The following is a 27,110-nucleotide window of genomic DNA, read 5'->3' on the forward strand; positions in this document are numbered from 1 at the left end:
ACGCATACAGTAATCGCTGAAATAAACGGTTCACCCCTATGAAAGTGCCTCCAAAACATAATACTATGTGGATAATTAACTTGTCATTGAAATTAAGATCTTTGTCAAATGAATGGAACATCGCTAAAGTTATCCCATTATTCAAATCTGGTGACGAAAACTACTATGTTAACTATTTGAATTCCAGACCCATTTCCATCTCATCAGCGAGAAATCTGCAAAAAAAAATGATCTGTTTGAAGTTGTTTGCCGGGGATTTAGGCCGCTACACTGTACATAACTCTGGTGGTAGCCATATTTGTGGAGGTCGAACGGAGGTCAAAACTACTAGGCTAAATGACGTCATTATAGTAGAACTTTCCCCGGAAAGTGGCATATTTAACAAAATTCAGGCGTAGTCAAATGTTTAGCTTTAGCAATTTTGAAATTTCCATCATAAAAATAGATCACAAATATAATGGCCATCAACACTTACGCTTCTTATTTAGATGGAAAATCATGACATTTTGTGTCGTATTTGCTCTACATTTTGTAATACATTTCATTTTTAAAATAATGTGTTTAGTAAGTTCTGGCACCGTAGACATTTAATTTAGATAGTTTGTCAAATAAACGAGCTCAAGCGATGGAGCTGCGATTCAGTTATTTCACATAATGTAGCAGCCATACTGATTTGGGACCCCACCATACACGAGTTTGATACGCACGAATGACGTATTTCCAGCGTCCTCACATAGCAAGGTAGTCTGTATTAACCGCCCTCAGCGTTGAAATTGGGGCAGGGGACCAGACTAATGGCAAGGTGGAACGTTTGATGGTACTCGAAAAAAATCAATGCCACTGCACTTCTGATTTGCGCCCGCAACGGTTAGAAAATGAATTGTTTATTCTGCAGCTTTTCCATTGTTATTACTCGTTGTGCGATGTAAAATACTGTGAGGCCCGTGTAAGGAATAACTAGAAACGACGTACTGTATGCAGTCTAGTGTATACATTGAACACAGGTAAGCGGGACGCAAAACTCAACGCGGCCCACTGATAATAACGTGATATTTAATGGGTTATAGCTTAATATCTCGTGTCATTGGCAATGTTATCTGTACCGGCATTTACATGCAACGTCACAGGAACGAGGTCATGACGTTTCTATTCTATTCTAACAGAGTGTCGATATAAGAATGCCATGATATGTGATATTCCATCGTTGGTAAGAGTTCCTTAGGGCCCCTCGCTCGTAGCTCTGATCCTAACCATGTCCCTCAGTGATTCTCCTCCATTTTAATTGTATTTACCCCTCAATTTAAAGGGGCATTATGAATAGCATTGCGGGGCTCGGGTGAGGGGTGAGGGGGCCTTACTCTTTCCCCGTAGTGTTGAATAACAGTTTATAATTTGATGATTATTCTGCTCTCAGTAGTTTTGTCGTAACAATTCAAACAACACCGTATAACTGTCTGCGCTTAAGTAGGGGAGGAGGTCAAACGTGACATTAATTACCGCGATCCTGTCAAGGAGGTCAAACGTTACACTATGATGTACCACATGCGGTCTTTACGTTTCTAGGTTGATATGAAATACCACAATATCGAAAAGATTTTCGTGACCTCTCAAATCCCGCAACAATAATCATTAAATACAAATACTACTTAACCTCCATTATATTCTCCTAAATTTGCAATGAGTGTCGATATATGTATGTACAAACCTTCGATCACATTTTATTTAATGAACCTATTGGTAAAACGACGAAAATGTCATAGAATCGATGTAAAATACAGCCTTGTCTCGCACGTGCAGAAAAGAAAATGCTATTGTCAAACCTTACGCCATTAAGTTGTATGCACATGCGCAGTGTGTTTATTCTGCATTACTCGTCAACCTCGTCAAATCAAAATCTTGTTTTCTCTCAACAACTCAAAATGTCACGGTGATAACCATGTTTGAAACATTATTTTATTAAAATCGACCAAACATATTTATTTCATTATAAACAATGTCCGGCTTGGAGCATCATTTCTGGAATATTAAATATATACGATACTAGATATCTAACTAGTTTTATTCGTTTTATTGGCCTGTTGATGATTTTAAATGCACGATTCTATCTACTACTAATATAGCGCCAACATACGACGAATTTGAGTGCGTTTTGTCAGAAATAGTTAAGGTGGAACGTTTATGCTCATGGAGTTTTTAACGAAAATAAAGTTTCTAAGATGATTTTATTTTAAATGGTGTAAATGCTTCTATGGGGCTTACTTTTCTAATTATAATATTACCCTCTCACCTCAATTCCATATTATTACTTGTTTTAGTATGTCCCCTCTTTTGTTAAATGTCAAGTAAACTCACATTTAAATCGGGCCTGTCAAAATGATACCATATATCTTGACACACGGAGCATGGAACAGCTACTGGTGGCGCTGTATACAATCGAAACCTATTGAGGCTTGCCTATGCTCATCCAGACTTGAGTGTAAAGACCAGAAACAGTAGTTAAATTTGGTGACCAGTTTAATATGATAGAAAGCGTGTACAGTCTTCAAATTACCACAATAGACAGAGTTGGGGTCAAGACAGAATATACGAGATTCCGGCGTTTCGTAATATGCTTTCTATTAATAATTGCACTTTCAAATATTTTTTTTTATATTGAGGAATATTTTCTTTTCTTAATATATATTCATTCCTTAAAGGTTATTAGCATATTGTGTACTCAGTGCGCATGTTTCGGTCCCTTTTTCCCACAGTCAGCTGGCACACGTGATAATAAAATAAATACGATATTTACTATATGGGGGCCGCCATCTTGAATGACGCATAAAACTAAATAAGAGATAGTTTTATGCGTCATTCAAGATGGCGGCCCCCATATAGTATTGTATTATCACGTGTGCGCCAGCTGACTGTGCTTTTTCCGTATTCCACAACCAATGCGTCACCACAGTGAGGTTAATTGCACTTTACGTTTTATGTAAGTGACGTTCAGCACCGTCAATGAGGTTTTTCAATCAAACCTCATTAATTGTACTGAACGTTGTGTTTGTATTCGAAGCCCACACATAAGCGACGCTACCAGATATATAGGCAAGCTAACAAGCCACGCCAGCCTAGCGACTATATGCTCAGCAAAAGTTTTGTACACACTCCTACCATGTCATAATCTGTAATATGCAATTAAAATTCTGGTTCCTCCATAACTCTGGATTATCGTTAAGCATGTGATAGTGTACCACTTGCTTCGATAATTCACAAATTAATATGTATGTTTTTTGGCTCATAAGCTATATATTACAAGAATATTCTTCTTATAAATGAATCAATTCTTGTTGGTGATCACACATTAAATATGTTCCAGCGGCACTGAAATGAGTAGACGTTTTTACCTTGCCCATATCCTCGAAGATAGAAGATATATTAAGGGAAAAATGTTTGTCCTGCGTTGTCGTCGTCGTTAATTGTTATTGTGTGCACAATAACTTTACTAGTTCTATTCTAAACTTTATCAAACTTGGTCACCTTATTCATCAGTATTCTTCCTTTAGTATGAACGACAGATGTCCTGTATCAAAATTGAGAAAATCTGATAAATATTTTGACTGTTTCTACTGACCATTGGTGACACACATTCAAAGGTCACTGATCCCAGTGGGAATATGCATTGTTGTATGTGTTCAATGAAGCAAATCATTTATCGTGTAATAATATCGTTGGTAATGTATCTCTCAAATTCCATGGGAATAGTAGACTGGGTTTCAAAACCAACTCATCTTTACAGAAAACAAGATGTAAGAAAATCAATATAAACACTCCTATGAATTGGATGCCAATCTTTTGATCAAGATCTGAGTTCAATAGAAAATCTGTTTAGTCCAAAGTTATCAAATTAAAAACAATGCAAAAATACCTAATAGGCAAAACGTTGCATCCACATTTTGAAAGGAAAATTTTACCCCAAAATATGTATTCTGTATTTGACAAACAGTTCATTCGACAAATGAAAATCAAAATTCACAGGAATTTGTTTCAGTTATTAGAACAGAATTATAGAGCTTTTATAATACTAATTTAAAAACGCACTTCAAAAACAACGATTGCAGTGTTTGAAGATGTAGATTCTCAGGATGCAACAGTACTGTTGACTTCTCTCTCCACTGGACACCAACTTGCAACATGGTAGTTATTCATAGTTTTTTTACTTTTCAAATAATACAGTAACCACACAATAATAAGGCAGTTCATATTTGTCCTAGTAAATCTGTACAAAATACTTGGACAAAAGACAGCTAAGATTTTCTGTTATCTTGCATGTTTTATGAATCTATTCACGTCTAAATGCAGCAATTTTTCTGGAAAGATGGGGCATTTGTTTTTATACTAGAATATCTGAATTACTTTGACTAACGCTGGAATTATGTCCCTTAAAATAATTAAACAAATTAGACACCAATGTTTTTGTAAGATACATCAATCAAGGACATTCGGTAGACTGCTTTCCCATTGTTGTTTCAATCCCAAAACTTGTTTGTATTCACAATTAATTATAATAATTCATATTCACAGTGAAACAAATTATGATAAAGGGAATGATATTATATAACAAAGGGCAAGGTCACCTGATTTCAACTATGTTGTTTTGAAGTGTCATTCCGATACAGTATAGTATATAAACTCACTAGAGTGCACCGATCGATTCAACTGCACCAACAACTTAACCAACTGAATTATTTTGTTCAAAAAATGTTATGATACATAACCTGTAGAAAATAAATGCAAAATATTTATCAAAAACAGTGCTTGGGCTAACGTATTTTACCAGGACTAGTTAGTGATTTGAACTTTACACAATTACTCCCAGACACGTTGTTATCAATGATGATTAAAGTTCATGTTGTTTGTGTTGATGCTACTTATTCGTCTCGGACTACCATATGATAACATTGCAAAGAACTCGACAGGTTTAACTTAAATACATTTAGTGGTAATGCACTATACAAAGAGTCGGCACTATTCATGTCATCTTTCAGAATTATATTCAGTCCATGTCGGTCATATATGTGTGTAGTTGCACATTTTTAAAATGTAGTTATATATTTATAGCAGGAAGCTGCAATGGATACTGACAATGAAAAGAAGGATACACAACAAATGGACATTTGTCTTTCAACACCTGAAGAAACTTCTCTATGCCATGCTGACGAGATGTCCACCAATCAGCAACATAAATACCTTGATGACCCGAAATCAGATGTATATTTAAAAGGAAATTGGTGGAGCAGATTTAAACCAATACACAGAAAGAAGTGGTAATGATTTATTAATCTAGCATTACAGGAAAATGATTAGCTAATCTCGATTTGTTCTTTATTACACAACTAAAGCACATTTATGACAGCAGCAAAACAAAATACATACATACAGTTCACTGTATTATACTTATTACTTTACCATGGGAATATATATATATATATATATAATGTAGTTACAGTAGTCGATTATTCCAAAACAAAAGTGCTCAATACAATATATATATATATTTCTCTTTTATTTAGCAAATCTAAATATTTACCGTTAGACGATATTGGTTTATTATCATTTATATATATTACATGGCTATCTCCATTGATTAAGAAAGCATCCAAGACAGGTTTGACTGCAAATGATCTTTGGCAGTGTGGAAAGGCTGACTCGGCAGCATATAATGCACAAAGGCAAGTTGTATATTTTTACGTTACATAGAAGGGCGGTGGTCCTCGTGCAGCATTGCGCCGACCACCGTCCCTGAAACCGTATTTAAACATCACATTCAAGTAAATCATAAGCACGTACGAACAATGAGACATACATATTCCCTTAGACACATGTACGGTCAAATCAGTGGTTGATTGATTAATCGACCCCGATCGCCATGTATTCAACAGTTTATTGACACTCCAAGAAATAATAAAATCGGCACATTTTGTATTTGATTGATTATACATATAAACCTTACAATATATTTTTAAATCTGAGAGTGTATTTACCTCAGAGGGGCTAGAGATAAGTACACTGAAGTAAATAGAATAATGACTATACAAAATATAGTTATATGATCTAGACATAAGTAATATACATACTGTGACAGGTCCTCGTCTTGAAATCAAGCTCTCTGTGATTTAGGGAAATCTGCTATATTTGTGTTATATAGATAACGAAATTGTAGGTAGGTCAGCCTAGTTTCCGGGTGCTGCTCAACATTTTTACAGAAATGTCAATAACCCTGAAAAAAATGTTCAAGGGCAATTCGTTAATACATATTAAACGAAAAGGTTAGAGTAATTGATTCCTACATAACTATTATTAAAGCTTATCAGCATGACAAACATTTACTCACACCCAAACGTAGCAGGAATTCCGAACCATGGAGTCAAAACTGAGTATCAACTCCTTATAACATTTATTTAGCACCACACAACCCACCTGGAATGCACCCAATACTTTGTCGTTGCGCTTTGGATGTAACCACCAATATGATTGTTCTATTACTTACCTTCTTTCAGACTTGAGCAAATATGGGAAGAAGAACTGAGAAAAAATGGAATTGAGAAATCGTCTCTTTTTAAAGTTTTTATAAAATTCAGCAAATTCTATCTTTTGATTTGTGTTGCTGCTTTGTTGGTGTATAACACTACGATATTTCTCCTCACTGTAAGTACCACTCATATAAGTTATGAATAATTACTCGTCTCCTCATGAGTGTGATGTATTGAATTTATAAAGCGGATTAAAAACATTAGAATAAATTATGACAATCAGCGAATATTGTATTATGATAAAGTCTGTGCTAATAAAGATACTTAATATATTTCTACGATGAGATCGCGCGTGCGCAAATGTACACATTGCGTAATGTTCAGTCAATCATGTTATCGGCCTTATAAAAGTGTTTTCCACAATTATTCGAATGATATTGTTTGTGCAAATGCTTATACACTTATGGCAGTGTTATTAAACTTGTAGTCAGGTACATTTATATCAATTTTGCGGACAATTTGTGAAGCTGTCAGTACAATCAAAACAACAACCATAAAAATGGTGCAAAGCAGACACTCGTATCCAATTTATTCCCTTTCACTGCATGTAACTCATTAAAGTATGAGAGCAAAGTCTATGTTAGCGTGGTTGCCAACATTTTGTAGAATGCAAGTCGTACGGCTAGAATGAAATAAAAACTATTGAGGTGACTAAATCTGTATCGTATAGTCCGGCATATACTAATTAATATAATAATATTTGACATTCTAATGTATATTTTGAGGTATATATGGGTGTATAAAACATACTGACATCACCCTACAAGAAAACCAGAGTTCAGAGCAAGTTATTCTCAAATAATAGTAACCGGCAGTATGTGCTGGGTAAAACTATGAATTGATATTGGATTTCATGGGTGTGGCATTAAACTAGCAGGATACACATCTCACTGGCCACACCAAACAAACGATTTCAGAGAAGCGGTCACGAGATTTAGAGACGCGTCATGGTAATTATAATTTCAATTTTCATATCACAAACGCAATGTAAACGTCATCAGATGCGCTAGTCAACTAAAACATTTATTTTGGTAAAAATTAATGAAATGAACACTCATTCTCTATTGTTTGTTGAATTGAACAGAAAATGGTATTTCTATTACATTGATATTAATACCCTTTTTCCCTATTTGTGTTTGTGGATTTTCCCGTTAAGTTGTGGTACAATCTAGTGTTTATTTATTGCAGGTAATTACGTTTCACCTCTTGAAGTATATTCAGGGAACTGAGACAGATCTTCGATATGCATTGAGTCTGTGCTTTGGAATGCTAGGACTAGAAGCTATACGCTCTGTAGCGATGTCATTAAATTTTAATCATTCATACAGAATTGGGATGAGACTCCGAAGTGCCATTCTGGCTGTATTGTACAAAAAGGTTTTATCTCTCAGGAATTTACAGGACCAGACAATAGGGGAGGTTAGTGTCCGTATTTAACATTTAAGTTGCCACTATTTGTAATTTTGCACAAACTTTACAAAATGTTTCAACATTTACATAAAATTATGAAAAAAAGATGTTATTTTGAAAATCTATTCAAATTACAATGTACATTGCTTTGGAAATCTAAACAAAATCAATGAAATGAATGATGATTTTTCATTCCTTAGATTATCAACTTATGTACCAATGATACCCAACGTGTATTCGAGGCAACAACTTGGGGAAGTTTTATGATCAGTGGTCCTCCTCTGGGAATAGCCATGGTTATCTACAGTGCTATATTACTTGGACCTGCTGCATTGATTGGAAGTTCTATGTTCTTTCTAGCCTGGCCATTACAGGTATGTGTTCGAGTGGTCAACAGCGCGTGAAGCGTATAGGTGTAATAATGTTACTTTTTAATTACAAGCATTGATTGTTTTTAATTCAGATTATTACATCAAAGCTAATTGCCAAGTTTAGAGTAAGCGCTGTGAAAATAACAGACAGAAGGGTTCGCATGACTAATGAAATGATCCTCAGTATCGGACTAATCAAAATGTATGCATGGGAAATTCCATTTGGAAAGAAAATTCAAGGTGAGTTTATTTGTTATGGAAGAAATCTAAAAACAATGTGTGGATGTACTAGTTGGGACCAACCACTAGATGTAGGTGATTTACAAACAAATCAAACACAAAAATACACTGGTCTAGTGTATTTTTTAAAGAGTGAATCAACTAAAATGTTAAAACAGTTTGTGTTTTTGTTAACACATATTCACGTTTTTTAAGCACTTTAATGACTAGTCTGAAGAATTATATAATTTATGGTGGCCTTTTGTGCATTGTATATTTTTAATTTTCTAATTGAAGTTATCTTCAATTCTCCAATTTAGATGAATATTTTTGCAATTTTTGGTAAAAAGTGATATTTCCACCTTCTTTGTGAAAACTGCAAGGCCGATTGATTTGATATTATACATATAGACCTCTTAGATTTGTTCATTTCACGATGATATCTTAATTCTCTAATTTGTTTGAATATTTTTGTCATTTTTGGTAAAAAGTTATATTTCCAACTTCGTTTTGAAAACTGCAAGGCCGATTTCTTTGACATTATACATATAGGTGGACCCCTCTCAGATTTCATCATGTCGTGATGATATCTTCAATTCTCAAATTTTGATGAATATTTTTTAGCAATTTCGGTAAAAAGTTATATGTTTGATTCTTGTGAAAAGCCGCAAGTGTGATTGATTTGATATTATACATAGAAGTACAAGTGGTCCTCTCTCAGTTGTGTTCATTTTGAGATGATATCTGTAATTTTAATTGAAATGTGCATCTCTAACAGCCAAGTTATCTCTGCCGAGAGGAAGCTTATTAACAGAAATCATTGATATCTATCTGTATACATGTGAATACAGAAGTTGCCATATTGCAAAAGAGCTTGCGATTAGTGATTATAGTAGTTTATTGGTAGTATCATGATTTATATTTCAGTCAGTTTGACAGTGGTTGCCATGACATATACTGATAAATGTTAATGACAAGACCAGATGGCGAGCTGGTCGAAATCAACCAAAAACATCTTATGACTCTGCAGTTTTTAAGATACAAGACAGTAGCTGTAATTCTAAACCAATGTTGTTTGTGATTTTAAATAAGGTAGTATCTTTGTGGAATGTTAGTGCGAGATTATTACCCCATCAATATTAGTTAGCGTTGACAATGTATAGAAATGTTTTCTCTAGACAGCTTGACGAGTAATTAATTGATTATGATGTGTAAAACTTTCATGTGATTGGTTGTTTGTTGGAAGGCAAGGCCTTGGAGTCTCTTATACTGATTGTAATTGGTTAAGGGGTGACAAGAAATAAAGATGGATTTAATGCTGTCTCGGGTGAAAACCAGGGACTTGGCAGAGGATCGTTTTGGGAACATGAACGAAGCTTGTGTGTGTCTTTTGTTAGCCTAGCGTGGAAACGACCGAATCCCGGTTACCTAAGTGAAAGGTTTTTAACCATCAAAAATACCTATCACAGTAGTTTTTCAGTTTGGAGAATAACATTATTGTTATTTATTTTTATTTAAAAAATGGAAGGATGTCAAGTTTTGGAATCACCTTTTGAGCAATAAACAGGTAATTGATAATTAGGTGTAACAGGATATGTCAAAACTCTCATATAAGTAAGACAGAAACTAAATAATGAATAAAGTACTTGTATTGTCCATAATATTCACTGTGTGGCGTCATGAAAATATTTCTGTCACTGTGATCAGTTGCTCGTATCAGTAATCTTCCATGTGAATGTAGAATCTCAGGCAGTTACTGTTAGTACTCAGACTTCATTTATTGGAAAACGTATTGGTAAACATTTACAAAGATTGTCATCAATAAACTGTTTTTTTCCAGAAATTCGGAATAACGAGAAGTCATTCTTGGAGAAAGCTGGTTATGTTAACTCTGCTAGTTATTCTGTCACTCCCGTCGTTCAAGTTATGGCAGTATTCTTGACTTTCACAGTCCATATCTTGACTGGAAACGAATTGACAGCAGCCACGGTAAGTTTGAGAAATTACTTCATTTAATACATGTTTTTTTGGGAAAAAATGTCTGTGTTGTGCTTTGGAAATACATTATTACACAATGATCTTGGAGAAATGAACACTAAAATGTTATGATGTATTTTGTGAAATGAATTTTGGAAATGAATATATACTTGAAATAGATTCATGTCAGTTATAGTATGTTTTATGTCTGAATTAAATGATTGGAATTTAATAGATTTGACCATCTTTTAGTCAGCAATTTTAAAATATATTGTTATATACTAAATATGCCAAACTACCTAATATATAGTATATATGATGTTCACGAATGACTGTATCCTGCCTAGCAAGTATTCCCTTAGGGGTGGCAGTAGGCCAAATAGAAATTGTCCTACACCTTCACAGTGTTTTATTTAATTTTCACAGGTTGTAGTTATTTTGTATAATCGCATTCTATTATTTTAGTATTTGGTCATCAAATTATTTCTTCTTTACAATGTGCCACCACTGCTTCATTCTGTGTACTCTCATTACATATTCCTGATAGTGTGCTTGTGATTGTTCATGTTTTCTTTTGTGATACGTATATCACAATAATGACTATCTGATTATATGTTAATTGATTTATGATGATTTATTCTTTCCTATTTACAGGCCTATGGAGTAGTTTCTCTATTTATAATAACAAAGATTATGTTGTCGGCTCTTCCACGATCAGTCAAGTTCACTGCCGAGTCAGTTGTTGGAGCTCAGAGAATGAAAGTAAGTTGTTGTTGGTTGCTTCTAATTTAATCTCAATAGATAATTTAAAAATACATTTTTCTGTACATTATGCGTGCTTGACGTCTTGACATTTGAACAATGTGTAATTTATATATTCTAAATGAGCGAGCATGTTACAAGCCGATTACAAGCTGCTATGCGCGTGTGATTTTCAAGGACAAGGTTTTATGTGAGTCGTGACTTGAGTTTTCTGTTCTATGTTGTAATTTTGGACATTTACTATTTATTCATTGTACCCTAATTTTCTAATTTTCAAAGAAACTTCTGTTGATGGAAGAAATTAAACCACATAATGGGGTACCTGAGTGTGGAGATAATGTATTAGAGTTCACCGCGGCAACCTTTGCATGGGATAAACAGAGCAACCAGATGAATGCAACTCTGAACCAGTCTGTAGAAAGTAGGCTGATAGACAATGCTGATATTAGTAACCATGGCAATGCAACATTATTTGACATTAACCTAACCATTATGAGGGTGAGTGTGTGTTTAAGTATATCATTGTTAAGAAGTGAATGTATTAAAAACAGCATCTGCTTAAAACAGTCTATAAACAAAAAGATGAGGCAATTTTTCAAGACAGCGAATGTGTTATAGAACAAAACGCACAGGGAAATATTCCCCGGCTTCTGTGCAATCATGGACACCAAGCAGTTGGGAGATGTTCATAAAAATAATGACATCATTTGTACTGCATTTTACTTTTAGGTTAGAAGCCTACTCATAAATGAAAATACCAAGAATTCATTCATTTTGCAATTTGCAATGTACTTCCAAGGCAATATAAGGATATTCACTTAAAAACAGTTGGGGTTCTCCAGCTTTTTTTTAAGGAAAATTATGCCATTTTGGCACTATTACCGTTATTCCGCTTTTACCATATGTTCCTATGGCAGAGATATTATGCCATATCTGAAATTGTTGTTTAGAATTATTTTTAAAGTCTGGGTTTTCAAAAGTTTAAACAAAAATGGAATTGTTCTAACATTAGTGATTTTCAAATATATAAGCACTGATTTCTCATATCAACTTAGCTGTAACACACAAAATAATACTATTTCATTGTGAAATGAGACATTAGCTTCACGATTGTAAATTGAATATTGTCAGGCGATTTATGACCAACTTTTATGAGTATGCCTTAACATGATAACTCCAAACGATAAACTGGTGATCACATAAAATAATATAGTTTCTAATCCATTGATTCCTTTTTACCTTGCCCGTACCATCAAAGATGGAAGGGAAAGGTATATTAAGGGAAAATTTTTGTCCGGCGTTGTCGTTGATGTTGTTCTTGTCGTTGTCGTCGTCATCGTCGTCGTCGTTAATAGTTGTTATTGTGTGCATAATAACTTTACTAATTCTATTCCAAACTTTATCAAACTTGGTCACCTTATTCATCAGTATAAAGTCTTCCCTGAGTTTGAACAACAGATGTCCTGTATGAAAATATCATGCAAAAATTGAGAAAATCTGATAAAATATTTTGACTGTTTCTACTTGACTGATCACTGGTGATACACATCAAAGGTCACTGATCTCAGTGGAAATATGCATTGTTGTATGTGTTCAATGAAGCAGATGATTTATCTGGTAATAATATCCTTGGTAATGTATCTCAGAATCCCATACTGGGTTTCAAAACCAACTCATGGAGAGATTGCACAGTCTGATACACATTTGCAAATCTACCAATACAATCTTTACGGAAAACAAGATGTCAGAAAATCAATATAAGCACTCCTATGAACTGGGTGCCTAACTTTGACCAAGATCTGAAGCTAATAGAAAATCTGTTTAGTTCAAAGTTATCAAATCAAAAACAATACATAAAAAATACATTTCATCCACATTTTAAAAAGAAAATTATTCTAAAATATATGTATTCTGTATTTGACAAACAGTTCATTCGACAAATGAAAACTCACAGGAATATGTTTCAGTTATTAGAACAGAATGATAGAGTTTTTATAATACTAGTTTAAAAACGCACTTCAAAGATTGCAGTGTTTGAAGATGTAGATTCTCAGGAGGCAACGGTACTGTTGACTTCTCCCCCCACTGGACACCAACTAACTATTTAAGTTGATTTGCATACAAAGCAGAGCTTGCAACATGATAGCTATTCATAAAGGGTGTTTTTTTACTTTTCATATAATACAGTAGTCACACCATGAGGCAGTTCATATTTGTCTCAGTGAATCATTAATTTTTGACAGACAAAATACTTGGACTAAAGCCAGCTAAAATTTTCTGTTATCTTGCATGTTTTATGAATCTATTCATATCTAAATGCAGCACTTTTTTTTGCAATGAGACATTTGTTTTTATACTAAAATATCTGAATTACTTTGAATAAAGCTGGAAATTATGTCCCTTAAAATAATTAAACAAATAAGACACCAATGTTTTTGTAAGATATTTACATCTTTTAAGGACATTCGGTAGACTGATTCCCCACTGTTGGTTCAACCCCAAAACCTGTTTGTATTCAAAATTAATTATGACAATGCATATTTATATTGAAACAAACTATGATAAAGGGAATTATATTATATAACAAAGGGCAAGGTCACCAGAGTTCAACTATGTTTGGTATTGGTAGCATAAATGATGCATCTATTACTCACTAACAAGCTTGCTTTCATGTTGGTAAAATTATCAACCAAGTAACCAAGTGAGTTATATTATTACTGTAATTTATGATGGCATGGTCACTTCATAACAAGCAACTTATGAAGAAATATTGCCTTCCAGGGTCAGCTGATTGGGATGTGTGGTAGCGTTGGTAGTGGTAAATCATCGATCATATCGGCCATATTGTCTCAAATGCAGCTAATATCCGGCAGCGTTTCCATTGATGGGAGCATGGCTTACGTCTCCCAACAACCATGGATTGTTAATGCCACATTTAAAGAAAATATATTGTTCGGTCTTCAATATGATGAGCAGTTATATGATAAATGTATACGTGCATCATGTCTTCAAGACGATATTGATAATTTACCAAATGGCATTGAAACTGAGGTATATATGATGTTATGTTTTTAAATGTCTTATCATCATTTCAATAGGCAATATTAAATAATTATTGTCCCTGGCCAACAAATCAGTATCAGTATCATTTGTATTATTTATTATACGGAATATCGTTTTGTAAGAGGCTATACTTCAAAATCTCTCTTGGCCCACCTTTTATTCAGACAAACCTCTGAATCGTGTCTACCACCTTTCTGATAGTTCGTTTGCATTTTTATATTTCATTATCTGTTCTAACATTACTATCACATTTCAGAAAGTGCGATGTTTACGTATATCGCACATGTACACAACATTACACGCTAGAGCCACTCATACCTAAATAATTTACGCATTTAAAAACAACACATTTCCGGAATGAATGTGGATGCACAATGATTTCATTATAGTTACTACCACAAATTAACACTGGCAAGATTGCAGACAAAAAGATGCCGTTGTTATGTATTGAGCGCGGTTCAACAAATAACATGGGGGTTGAAAAATAACTCAAAATGGGTGAAAATGTGTCGCAGGTCAAATAACAGGACCCCAGGGTGTCACACTTGTATTTCGAATCATCAACCAAAACGATAGAAACTTATTTTTTGGTTATAACAATCACATTACTGTTAATCTGGTAGGATTTATCCAAAATATTTGTATCTCCACTAATCATTATTGTGTGTTTGTATGACATGCAGATTGGAGAGAGAGGTATTAATTTAAGTGGTGGTCAGAAACAGAGGGTGAGCCTAGCTAGAGCGTTGTATGCTGATAGTGATATATACTTATTAGATGACCCACTGAGTGCAGTAGATACACATGTTGGACAGCATATTTTCAATTATTATATTAAAGAAGCTCTGCAGGGTAAAACAGTGTTGTTTGTTACTCATCAGCTGCAGGTTAGTTTGCAATGTTCCAGACATGTGTTCTTCAATGTATATTCCAATTACGACAAGTGCATACTATGCCAATATAAACTCAGTTTTATTACATATGTAGGTAATTGTGTGAATAATTTATTTGGTGAATACTACATTGATATTCTATGTCTATGTATCAATGAGAACTGTTTATCCATTTTACTTCACTGGCGCCAAATATTCCATTCGTTGGTATTATTTACGTACTTACTAGGGGATCCCCTCATTCAATTTGAAACTTTTGTCAAACCACGGAATATTAGAATAACCACATACCCAAAAGTTATGCGAATCCATGGTCACTGAAGGGAATTTGCAAGAAAGGTCAAAGACAACAAATCAGTAAGAGAAATTGGGGTATAGGCCACGCCGTAATCATAAAGTGATGTTAGGTGTTTCAGAAAGGGTAAGCTCTTTCTGTGTTTCATGTGGCACCCGCTGTGATGATCAAGTGGCTTCTGTTTGAAACCTGATGTGTACACCAGACAAGTGGCATTGGTGCCATCTTAGATCAGTATTGTCATATTGAACCATATGTTTTATATCTTTCAAACGTAGTTTTGAAATTTAATGCGAGTCGTTCTCTACAAAACAATAATAGTTTGAATAAAATAAAACAATGTTTCTTTTAAAAATAGGCATATGCAATGCAGGTCTTAGTTTTAACGAATGTATGAAGGAATGGAAATTTGTAATGCTGATATTAAAATCATCTCTTTTGTTATACATTGACATAAAGGACAGACCATAGTTACACAAATTATATATTATCCTTATTTTTGAGGTTATTTAGAAATATCATTGGAATATAAGTAGATTACAGATTACGAACATTTAACATGCACAGGGGAGCATAATTTGCAATGCGAATTGTATGCGTGTGAATTTACTAATTATCAAAAGCAACACTGACACTGGACACTGAGTGAACAAGGTGTCGAAACTTATAATAGATTTTATTTTAATCCACGTTTTCATTGTTTTTTTGTCATTTGCCTAGTACTTGAGTGGTTGTGACGAGATTCTGGTTATGCAAGGTGGCAGAATTCATGAAAGTGGAACACATAAACAATTAATGACTTCCGATGGTCATTATGCAAATTTAATAAAACGATTCCATACTGATGAAGGTATAGAAGAAGATGGTTCAATTGATATATCTATGTCGAATATCCCAAACAGTTTAAATAGCGATAAAAGTATCCTGTTTGAGCCCGACGTTCATGGTGGTTCGTCGGTGAAAATTGCTTCTTCCAGAATATCGATTGCTACCAGTGTTGATAGCATCGGCGAATGTAATGGTGGTAAGTTAAGTCCACATACATATTTTGGCATACTGTTCTACTGTATATTGTAATATAAACCATTTGGTAATAATAATAATAATAATAATAATAATAGAATAATAATAATAATAATAATAATAATAATAATAATAGCACTGCACACCTACTTATCAATTTAAACCTTACGTGTAGTTGGCAATGATTTGGTACGTTTTGTGTGTCTGGTTATCGTTTTGTGTCATCCTCCTGTTAGGTTTCAGGTTTTTGGTTAAGACCCGACATTAGAACTGTAAAACAGCAGATCAAAAGGACACACTAGAAAACATAATAATAATAAAGGTGCTTTTTCTTTCGGGGAGTAAGCTCTGTTTCCGGATATTTACTTATAATAAGGTTTAGGAACATTGAATGTGAGATTAGATGAGTTATGTTTCTGGCTGGGATAAATGGTGTCACAGCGCTCTGTGGGCTCAATGATCTGTAGAGATACAGACCTGATATGTATGTATCAAGGTGAAGTGTGTGCTGTGTGTTACTTTCAATCACAAATTACCGATTATCCCATTCAGTAAATTTGTTGTCATGGGTGTTGCTGTTCAACAAGAGAATTTCCTATTTTAAAAATATTGAGGAGATTGTTGTACTCTCAACTTCGATCATGTGAGAAAAAGATTGTTCTGCAAAACGGTTCTTTCCTTGTAAACGGGTACTGTTTTGAATAAATGTACATGAACGAAACGAAATGTGATCGAAGGTTAACAGACTGTGGTGATAATAATAGAAGCGAGACAAAAAATAGTATTGTACTATTTGTGCTTAATTAAAATGTTGGCACATTATGCAATTTTACACTTTGAACTACTTTGACCACGATTCTAAGGTGAGGATATAATACACACATCTCATTTGTCTGTCAAAAGTCTACCTAACATAATCAATTTACTAAACATAAGCACCATGATGCATCGTGATTATTTGCTAACATTTATTACATACATTTGTGACCACCCGGTTACTTCTTTTGACACACTTTTAATTTGTTTATTTGATTATTTCTGATACTAGGTGAATTAATGACCAAGGAAGAACAATCAGAAGGCAATGTCAAATTGGCTACATATCATGGTTATATACAAAGCGCTGGCGGATATATGATTTCATTCTTCACAATATTCACACTGTTCGTGGCCCATGGTTGTTTTGCTGCTAGTAGTTGGTGGCTTGGTTATTGGATCACTCATACAAATACGGTATTTTTTTGAATTTAGTAAATTTTTAGGCTTATTCGTGATAGCTTACGGTACAACATAAATTGCGGAAATGGAATATGATTTTTTATGGCAGAACGTTATTGGGTGAAATAATACGGTAATCCGTGCATGAATCATTAGCTCAATACCAATAATAAGAACTGTGGAAATTTCAGTATTTCAACCTAATCTCTTGAGCATAAAATGACCAAAATTGTATCAACTTTTGCTTAAGAAAAATTATTTTGACATCAGTTTAATGACTAATGTATTTCGTTCTGTACATTCGTCTTGGCCGAATTTGCTCTAAGAAATGATGGTCGATATATGCGCTTTGATTTGCGATATACATATTTAACACTAATTTTACTAGTCATCAACCGTTTTTTATAGGCATGCCTTGGCTGATTTTGTTCTACTTTCGTATCAATATTACCCATGATAGTTTGCTGGTGCGCCCCAGCTTGTTTTGGAATTTGATTCAATGCCCATGTATGGCGTCCACGTGGGTTTTTATTTTGTTGTTGTATTGTTATTGTGGATTATTTTGATGTTATTAGTAAATTTTACTATATGGCTTTTGTTCACAGTTGTACAGGTGTGATATTTTAAATTTTCATAAATTGTACCATATGATATATCTACTTGACAAGATATGTGTTAATACACACTCTTGTAAAGTTCCTGTTTTTTACATTTCGATAGGACGGCAGTACTGCCCCTTTTAACACTACTTTTAATACGAATACTTCGTATGCTAATGAGACTATTCCAACTGGCTTTATAACAGAGAATACAAATAAAGCATATTTTGCGTACATATATATTATCTTAATTGGTATTCTACTGTCGTTTACAACTTTAAAATGCATTCTATATGTGAAGGTAAGTACTATAAGACCATGCCGTTTATTCGATTTACTTGCTCTACTTTGTATTTCAGCGTCTATAATGAATTTACAATCATTTCTATGCATAAAATCACGTTAGACGCGCACAAAACAACGGATTAAAACTATTGTTGTTCTAATGGTATTATATACTTTTTCAGATCGACTTCTGTTAAAACAGTACAATTACAGTTCAATTCGAATTACTTAATACAGGCTATAATTAAGATTTCCTGATTTGTATATTTGCTGTTCATAAACCCACATAACAGAATATATAATTCATACTTTGTGTTTAATATTGTTTGATAATGTGTGTTTCTTATCAACAGTGTACACTGAAAGCTTCAACTAATTTGCATAACAAAGTTTTCAACGTAGTATTCAGAAGTCCTATGACGTTTTTTGACACAACGCCATCAGGACGAATTCTTAATAGATTCTCAAAAGATCTAGACGAAGGTGGGTAAGATGTGTACTATGCCAGACACTCTATGAATGCATACACATCGAAATTGAAATCAACCAGCCTTTAAAACGTGCGCGCAGCTCACTATAATTGTCCTATTCTTTTTTCTTATAGTTGATGTACAGTTGCCGACTACAATTGAAGTGATGCTGTACTATTCTTCTAGTATATTTTTTACTTTTCTGTCCATATCTCTGGTGTTCCGATGGTACTTATTGGCTTTCATCCCATTTAGCATATTTTTTATTGTCAGTTATTCATACTTTCGTCATGCAATGCGTGAACTAAAGCGCCTTGAGAATATAAGCCGATCACCATGGTTTTCACACATGACGGCAACTATCCAAGGATTGTCCATTGTCCATGCCTATAGGAAACAAATGGAATTCTACAAAAGGTGAGTGAAACATTCATGCTGTCACCCCTTTCAGAAAAATGTTAATAATAATTGAGCTTGATAAAGTAAGTTTTTCTATAACTATTGTAATTGTAATTTGTTTTCAGACATTTTGAGGGGTTTGGAGTATGTTTGTATACTTAATTTCTTTTTTGCTAAAATAGATTTACAGATTTAGTGGATCTAAATTCGATTCCCTTTCTGTTGTTTAATCTGACAAATCGGTGGATCGCTGTAAGGTTGGATATAATCGCCATGACAACTTCAATATTTACTTCCCTGATGGCAGTTCTAACTCGTGGTCTGATACCCCCAGCATATAGTGGAATAGCCCTCTCATACACATTACAGGTGAGAATAATGTATCTAATTATACATCTCGTAAATTTTGACATCGTAAAAAAAGTGTTTTCACAGGTTTATGCGGCGTGCTTTCCAGGCCTGTTCTTTCCGTTTAATTGTAAATTCCGTTACTGCAACTAAAATTTATACCGATAACAGAATTATGCAAAAATATATTCGACAAAATTTACATTATTCACATTTGATTAATTACGCGTTCTCGTTTGAAAGCTTTGTGATAGTAGCGAACAAATGTTTGAGCGTTGGTGAGTCTTGTAGCGCCAATCACAGTAATATCAAACCACACTGTAAAAGTTGAATGAATTACAGAAATATGATTAATAACCGGAGTGAATGAAAACAAGAAGTAGGTCGAAACAATTGCGTTTATTTGTAATGGAACATATAAGATTTATTTTTTCTAAATACGGCTTTTGCAGTCCTTGGTCAAATGGCTAACGCATGTTCAAAAGCATAGGCTGTGGCTGTTAAAGCTGAATGAAGTCCATGCAAATTAATGCAACTATATGAATTATATACATTTACATTTACATACTTTAGCAACTGTTACCACAAATTACCACTTTGCCAAAACATGCATTATTTTGTTAACATAATTGTGAGATGTTTGTCGACATAATACAACATTTCCAGAGCAAGACATCTGCTTATGTTCAGTCCTGATGTTATTGAGGTTGGACTTTTCTCCTGATGTTATTGAGGTTGGACTTTTCTCCTGATGTTATTGAGGTTGGACTTTTCTCCTGATGTTATTGAGGTTGGACTTTTCTCCAGATGTTATTGAGGTTGGACTTTTCTCCTGATTTAATGAGGTTGGACTTTTCTCCTGATGTTATTGTGGTTGGACTTTTCTCCTGATGTTATTGAGGTTGGACTTTTCTCCTGATGTTATTGAGGTTGGACTTTTCTCCTGATGTTATTGAGGTTGGACTTTTCTCCTGATGTTATTGAGGTTGGACTTTTCTCCTGATGTTATAGAGGCTGGACTTTTCTCCTGATGTTATTGAGGTTGGACTTTTCTCTTGATGTCATTGAGGTTGGACTTTTCTCCTGATGTTATTGAGGTTGGACTTTTCTCCTGATGTTATTGAGGTTGGACTTTTCTCCTGATGTTATTGAGGTTGGACTTTTCTTCTGATGTTATTGAGGTTGGACTTTTCTTCTGATGTTATTGAGGTTGGACTTTTCTCCTGATGTTATTGAGGTTGGACTTTTCTTCTGATGTTATTGAGGTTGGAGTTTTCTTCTGATGTTATTGAGGTTGGACTTGTCTCCTGATGTTATTGAGGTTGGACTTTTCTCCTGATGTTATTGAGGTTGGACTTTTCTCCTGATGTTATTGAGGTTTTAGTTTTCTTCTGATGTTATTGAGGTTGGACTTTTCTCCTGATGTTATTGAGGTTGGACTTTTCTCCTGATGTTATTGAGGTTGGACTTTTCTCCTGATTTAATGAGGTTGGACTTTTCTCCTGATGTTATTGAGGTTGGACTTTTCTCCTGATGTTATTGAGGTTGGACTTTTCTCCTGATGTTATTGAGGTTGGACTTTTCTCCTGATGTTATTGAGGTTGGACTTTTCTCCTGATTTAATGAGGTTGGACTTTTCTCCTGATGTTATTGTGGTTGGACTTTTCTCCTGATGTTATTGAGGTTGGACTTTTCTCCTGATGTTATTGAGGTTGGACTTTTCTCCTGATGTTATTGAGGTTGGAGTTTTCTTCTGATGTTATTGAGGTTGGACTTGTCTCCTGATGTTATTGAGGTTGGACTTTTCTCCTGATGTTATTGAGGTTGGACTTTTCTCCTGATGTTATTGAGGTTTTAGTTTTCTTCTGATGTTATTGAGGTTGGACTTTTCTCCTGATGTTATTGAGGTTGGACTTTTCTCCTGATGTTATTGAGGTTGGACTTTTCTTCTCAGTAATGCAAATACTTGAACGGAAGCTATTTTACATCATGGGCAGAGATCTCAACTTTTATGTTACAACAAACCAAGCTAGTCATAATTTTTTGCGAAAAAACCAAGATGGCGTCCAAACCATTTAACTAATCTTTTTTTCTTCTCTTGTTAATCTTCAGTCAGGTTAAATCATTTATGAAAACGAGATGTTTGCTACACAGTACATGTGCACACCCCTAAAAGCACCATTTGTAAGCTGTTCATCAAAGCATGATCTTTGACAAATTTAACATAACTTTTTTTTATCAGTTGACAGGAATGTTTCATTTTGCTGTAAGGTTAATTGCAGAATGTGAAGCCCGGTTTACATCAGTTGAACGAATACATTATTATACTAAAGTAAGAATATTGCGATGTTTTAAATCAATTATTAGTGAGAAATATAGATACTGCAACCAGTTATAGTGAATAGATGAACACTGCTTTGTCTGATGAACATGATATATAACAGATAATATTTGGTAATCTTTGTTCAATGTAACTATTCTTTATACTGCCTTATAATACGTTTAAACACTGCTGTTTAAACTTCTTCTTAAATGCCTTCGAAGAAAAGTCCTTGCTCGAAACGTAGTGCTATTTTGAATAGTCACTTAGGACAAGAATTACCAAATATTATCAATATATATCCGATTATAATGTAATTCATTTATGTATACATCGTGTGTTTATCTATCTTTTGTATTTTATAACTATTCATAATAACCGCAATAATAATAATTTACTTAAATCATAAGATGACCTAATATCAAATTAAGATGTTTTGTAAAACAGTGAGGGGGATTGCAGCACAGGCTGCGTATGTGCTGACTAAAACATGGTGGCCGGAGTTCAATCAGTTCTATTTCCTTGAAAAACACTGGAAACGGAAAGGACTGGCCACAAGAAGCTTGAGACGTGAGGTGAGTCCGAAATCAGTGAGGTACCTTCTAAAAGAATTTGCAGGGATATTCTGAGCCAGTGTGTGATCTTGTACAATCGAGATCTATTTTCCTCCCTGACGCTAATTTCGAGCATGTTTTGGAGTGATGTCCACTGGTGATTGTTGCGGGCGTTACACGTGCTCACACTTTTCAAAACACCTGACATCAATCCTTGTATACCATCACATTTAGTAAACCATTTGATTAGAATAGTTATCAACTATTTGCAATACCTGGTTCATCCCATGTTTCTGGTGAAGTCTTGAATAAAGGTTTTCACCCCGGATACTTCTTCTTATATGCTGAAGTCAGTACGTTACAACATTGATATCCGAGAGAAGATGGAGGGTACATCGATTGCCCACTCAGGACAACGCACTGCAAATAGTGATGGTAGATTTTGTTAGGCAATGTTTTTTGACAGTTAATGTTATAATTTAATTAATTATGCCAATCTTATGCTGTTTTACAAAACCTAACTTACTTTGCAATCCTAATTATTAAGCATTAAACTATTAGGTTATATAAATCTCCACCTTACCTTAAATTTACTCAATATTTACATTGAACCTATCTGGCAATGAAGAAGAACTCTTCTAAAATTGCTGTTTTCCTGGCAGCTTGGTTTCGATATCTCCGACACGATTGTGCTTGTCTAAGAGGCAACGCTCTCTACCAATTCATAACAATGTCTGCATAACAATTTGAGTTATCAAGCAATGAAGAATCTTTCCAAACATTCGAGTTTCATGGCAAATTCAGATCTCTCCCAAAATATAATTGAAAGTACTCCAATCACAAATATGACAATTAGTTAATACAATTTGTAGGTAGTTGGTAATTCGTGTCGGAGGTTGTTATCTGAATATGTCAGACTAACACTTCATATGTTTGTCGTTTCATGCACTAAGTTAGAGAAGGGTGACCAGGTGCACTAATAACTCGTGTATATTTTATAGGTTGAACAAGTAGTGTCAGTGTTGATAACTGATTTTTTTTATTTTCCAGAACTTGATATCAGAAGCACCAGCAGTAACTGAGAATAGACCGCCTGATAACTGGCCGCATGCAGGTGCAATTAAGGTAAACGAACTGAAGATGCGTTTCCGTGAAAACCTTCCTCTCGCTTTAAGAGGAGTCTCTTTCAAAGTGGAGCCAATGCAAAAGATAGGACTTGTCGGTAGAACTGGAGCAGGTATATTATTAACTGTGAATGAATTACAACTGATTCAATTATTGTTTTTGATATTTCAACGTCCTCGAGTCACCTGAAAATAGTCGTGACACGTCATATGCTAAACATTCTAGTGACATCCATTGACACGAATGTTAAGGGCAGTGTAATACTTCTTATTACACATTTTTCGTATATGTGCATGTAATTTCGATTACTTCGATTACTACAATCTATTGTTCTTCTCTTCATGATGGGATATTATTCACCAAGGAAATTCGCAAGTTGGCAAGTCGCTCTGTCCATGATTATACTAGGCTTTTGTTTTTGTGACGTGGAAGATTCAAATTGCGCATGTCTAATTTGTCATTGTAAAAGCGATTCACTAAACACCATATCAAGCTGTGATTTTGAGCCAGTGTAATGTGATATGACGTTATGGGGAGACAGTCATGTTCATATCTTCATATATGTGCTTGTAATGTCGATTGAGTACCAACGGATTCCTTATTCAATTTCCAGGGAAATCTTCTCTTGGTGCTTGTTTATTTCGTCTGAGGGAGCCAACTTCAGGTGCTATTTATATTGATGGAATTGATACAGGAACTTTAGGATTACATGATTTGAGATCAAGATTATCCGTAATTGCGCAAGATCCTGTTTTGTTTGTTGGAACTGTCAGGTTTGATGTCATTCTTAATTTTATTGTAAACTTGTCTATTAGAGTATGTTTAAGTTGTTAACTTATTTGACGGCAGCATGTATCAACGTATCATGTATGTATGTATCAACGAATACTTTTTAATCTGTTATTAATCAAGTATGCCAAATGTAGTTTGATAATAATGAAATTGCAGGTGGTTTAATTGTTGAATTTGCAGTTAATAATTCTATTATTTGGCAGCGTTTCTCAAAAGCATGATTAATGGTTGATAAAAAGTTCACGTACTGTTGACTAATACTAAAATGATTGATTATAGACGAAATATTTCGGTACGTGTTATTAGTATATTGTAGATAGATAACCTCTAAAACTGAATGTATGTTATCATAATTTTTTTTAATTTCAGATATAATTTGGACCCATTTCAACAACACTCTGATGAGAAGGTGTGGTCTGCATTGGACAAGTGTCACATGAAAAGCACGGTAATTACAGTAATTTAGGTTGTGCCTGGTGACGTTGTAGAACTGGTTATGATCAGACTTGTTTTATTAATAAGGTATTACTTCCTCAAATGACAGTCTTAATTAACTTTTATGCAGATTCTTGAACTCGAAGGAAAATTGGATGCCTCCGTTGTTGAAAATGGTGAGAATTTTTCAGTTGGAGAAAGACAGTTACTATGTATGGCAAGAGCGTTGCTCAGAAAATCAAAGGTAATGTTCAGTTCACAGTGTCGTTATTATTCGGAGGATATAGTGCATTGCTCCTTTTTGAGAATAATGATGAATGGATAATTACAAATATTTGAAAAAATATGTTGCATTCCTATACAAAAGTATGGGCATTCAATTAACATAGACATTTAGGTGAATGCACTTTACTATCATATTATACCCTCCATCGGGCACGATCTTAATAGTATGTACTTGAAATGAGTATTCCCTAATCGCATAGTTCAATATAATATTGTTATTTATGACATGTGATCGTTCATAATATTGATATCTGTCATGCGTTTGTCATGCGTTTCCTTGTGGATAGATTGACAAAAACAAATAAACAAGTAAATGAAATCTAATGATTATTGTACAGATCCTACTGTTGGATGAGGCCACTGCTTCTATTGATACAGCGACTGACAGTCTTATACAACAAACAATTAAAGACGCATTTCAAGATTGTACTATGTTAATAATCGCACACAGGCTGAACACTGTCTTGAATTGTGATAAAATTATGATCATGGACCAGGGAAAGGTAAAAAGTTACCAATAACATTCATTCATCATATTCGCATATACAATACGAAGTAAATGAGTAAATTTGTTGTATTTACCAATCCGCATAACTAATTAGGAAAATACGTTTGGAAACATATTGCATGTATACTGACTATCAATGAATTTACGTTTATGCGCGCATTTTAAATCCAACACTCCGCCCGAGTTTTTTAAAAAAATACGGTATATGTTTGTTATATGCCAATTATGTAACTGTATTTGTTAATGACAATGATTTCCCTCCTTCTATAGGTTATTGAGTTTGACAAACCCTCCCTCCTTCTTGCTGATTCAAATTCAAGATTCAGTGCAATGATGGCAGCTGCTGAAAACAATGACGACGGGGGTAGACTGTACTGATTATTCCCACATAGAGTTCTTTTTATTCTTCAATTGACAACCTGAAAGATTACTATATTGTTGCCGGAGATTTTACATCAACAAGCATGTGTTGAAAATTATCGGATAATATTCCCTAATCAGTAACCTCCATTATGTCTTGGTCATGCTTTTTTATTTATTTTTTTTTCGTAGCAGTACTTCATTTACAAGAAAGGTCTCGGGCCTAAAGAGTACACCTTTATTTAAGCATGGTGTCAAATGTCCCTATATTTCAAAGCGAATATATGAATCAATAATGTATTTTGAAATTTTATAAGGCGATACAAATTCATCGCGAAATCATTTTAGTGAAAGCAGAAATAACTATCTTCATCGTCATCACAAATATCACAATTTTTACAGTTACTTTCATTTCCAGGAGTGCTTTGAGTTTTGCATGCTTAATTTCAAAGTCCAAAGACGCGCTTTTTTTCATTCCGAATGATGCTAGGGTAGATGTTGTTACAATTTAATAAAATAAATGAATGCACATTTCAAGAAACAGAATATATTAGTTTAATAATCAGGATTTGGATACGATCGTGTAAATGAAACGAGTAGAATGTCTAATGTGTGCACAACACATATGCCGTGAGTGTGTTGCAGAAATTTATGTGCAGAAGCGCCTGTATTGTTTGTCTAGAAATGTGATAGCATTGTTGAGTGCTTCTTTCAGCACGATGAAAAAGATAAATACAAGTTTTCTGCTGAAATTATATAACCAGACAAATAAAGTAAAAATATATTTTCTTCAATTGTTGCATGTTTCATTTCATTATGTAGTAGTG

General features: G+C 34.2%; 1 protein-coding gene across 1 annotated transcript; it reads left to right on the plus strand.

The window, feature by feature from the left end:
* The first annotated feature begins 866 nt into the window (after nucleotides 1–866).
* On the plus strand, nucleotides 867–27,077 carry LOC100366532 (ATP-binding cassette sub-family C member 5-like). The gene is made up of 25 exons (XM_085502748.1): nucleotides 867–1,004; nucleotides 5,101–5,306; nucleotides 5,553–5,711; nucleotides 6,540–6,687; nucleotides 7,761–7,991; nucleotides 8,183–8,356; nucleotides 8,446–8,593; nucleotides 10,413–10,561; nucleotides 11,204–11,311; nucleotides 11,591–11,809; nucleotides 14,093–14,362; nucleotides 15,058–15,261; nucleotides 16,283–16,586; nucleotides 17,634–17,818; nucleotides 18,524–18,742; nucleotides 19,041–19,170; nucleotides 19,292–19,574; nucleotides 19,739–19,925; nucleotides 22,147–22,236; nucleotides 23,829–24,015; nucleotides 24,517–24,676; nucleotides 25,065–25,143; nucleotides 25,261–25,374; nucleotides 25,754–25,918; nucleotides 26,194–27,077. Exons 2-25 carry the CDS (start codon nucleotides 5,113–5,115, stop codon nucleotides 26,299–26,301), a joined length of 4,215 nt encoding a protein of 1,404 aa, XP_085358874.1. The 5' UTR covers nucleotides 867–1,004; nucleotides 5,101–5,112; the 3' UTR covers nucleotides 26,302–27,077.
* The last annotated feature ends 33 nt before the right edge of the window (nucleotides 27,078–27,110 follow it).

This window comes from Saccoglossus kowalevskii, chromosome 8 (genome assembly GCF_978046115.1).
Source record: "Saccoglossus kowalevskii chromosome 8, keSacKowa6.1, whole genome shotgun sequence".
Lineage (NCBI taxonomy): Eukaryota > Metazoa > Hemichordata > Enteropneusta > Harrimaniidae > Saccoglossus > Saccoglossus kowalevskii.

Bases quoted from the DNA above. Each gene is read 5' to 3' on its own strand.
- LOC100366532 (XM_085502748.1), top strand. From the start codon at position 5,113: ATGGATACTGACAATGAAAAGAAGGATACACAACAAATGGACATTTGT. The intron at 16,587-17,633 runs GTAAGTTAAGTC...TTCTGATACTAG, and splicing joins CATCGGCGAATGTAATGGTG to GTGAATTAATGACCAAGGAA. The intron at 19,926-22,146 runs GTGAGAATAATG...TTTTTTTATCAG, and splicing joins CCCTCTCATACACATTACAG to TTGACAGGAATGTTTCATTT.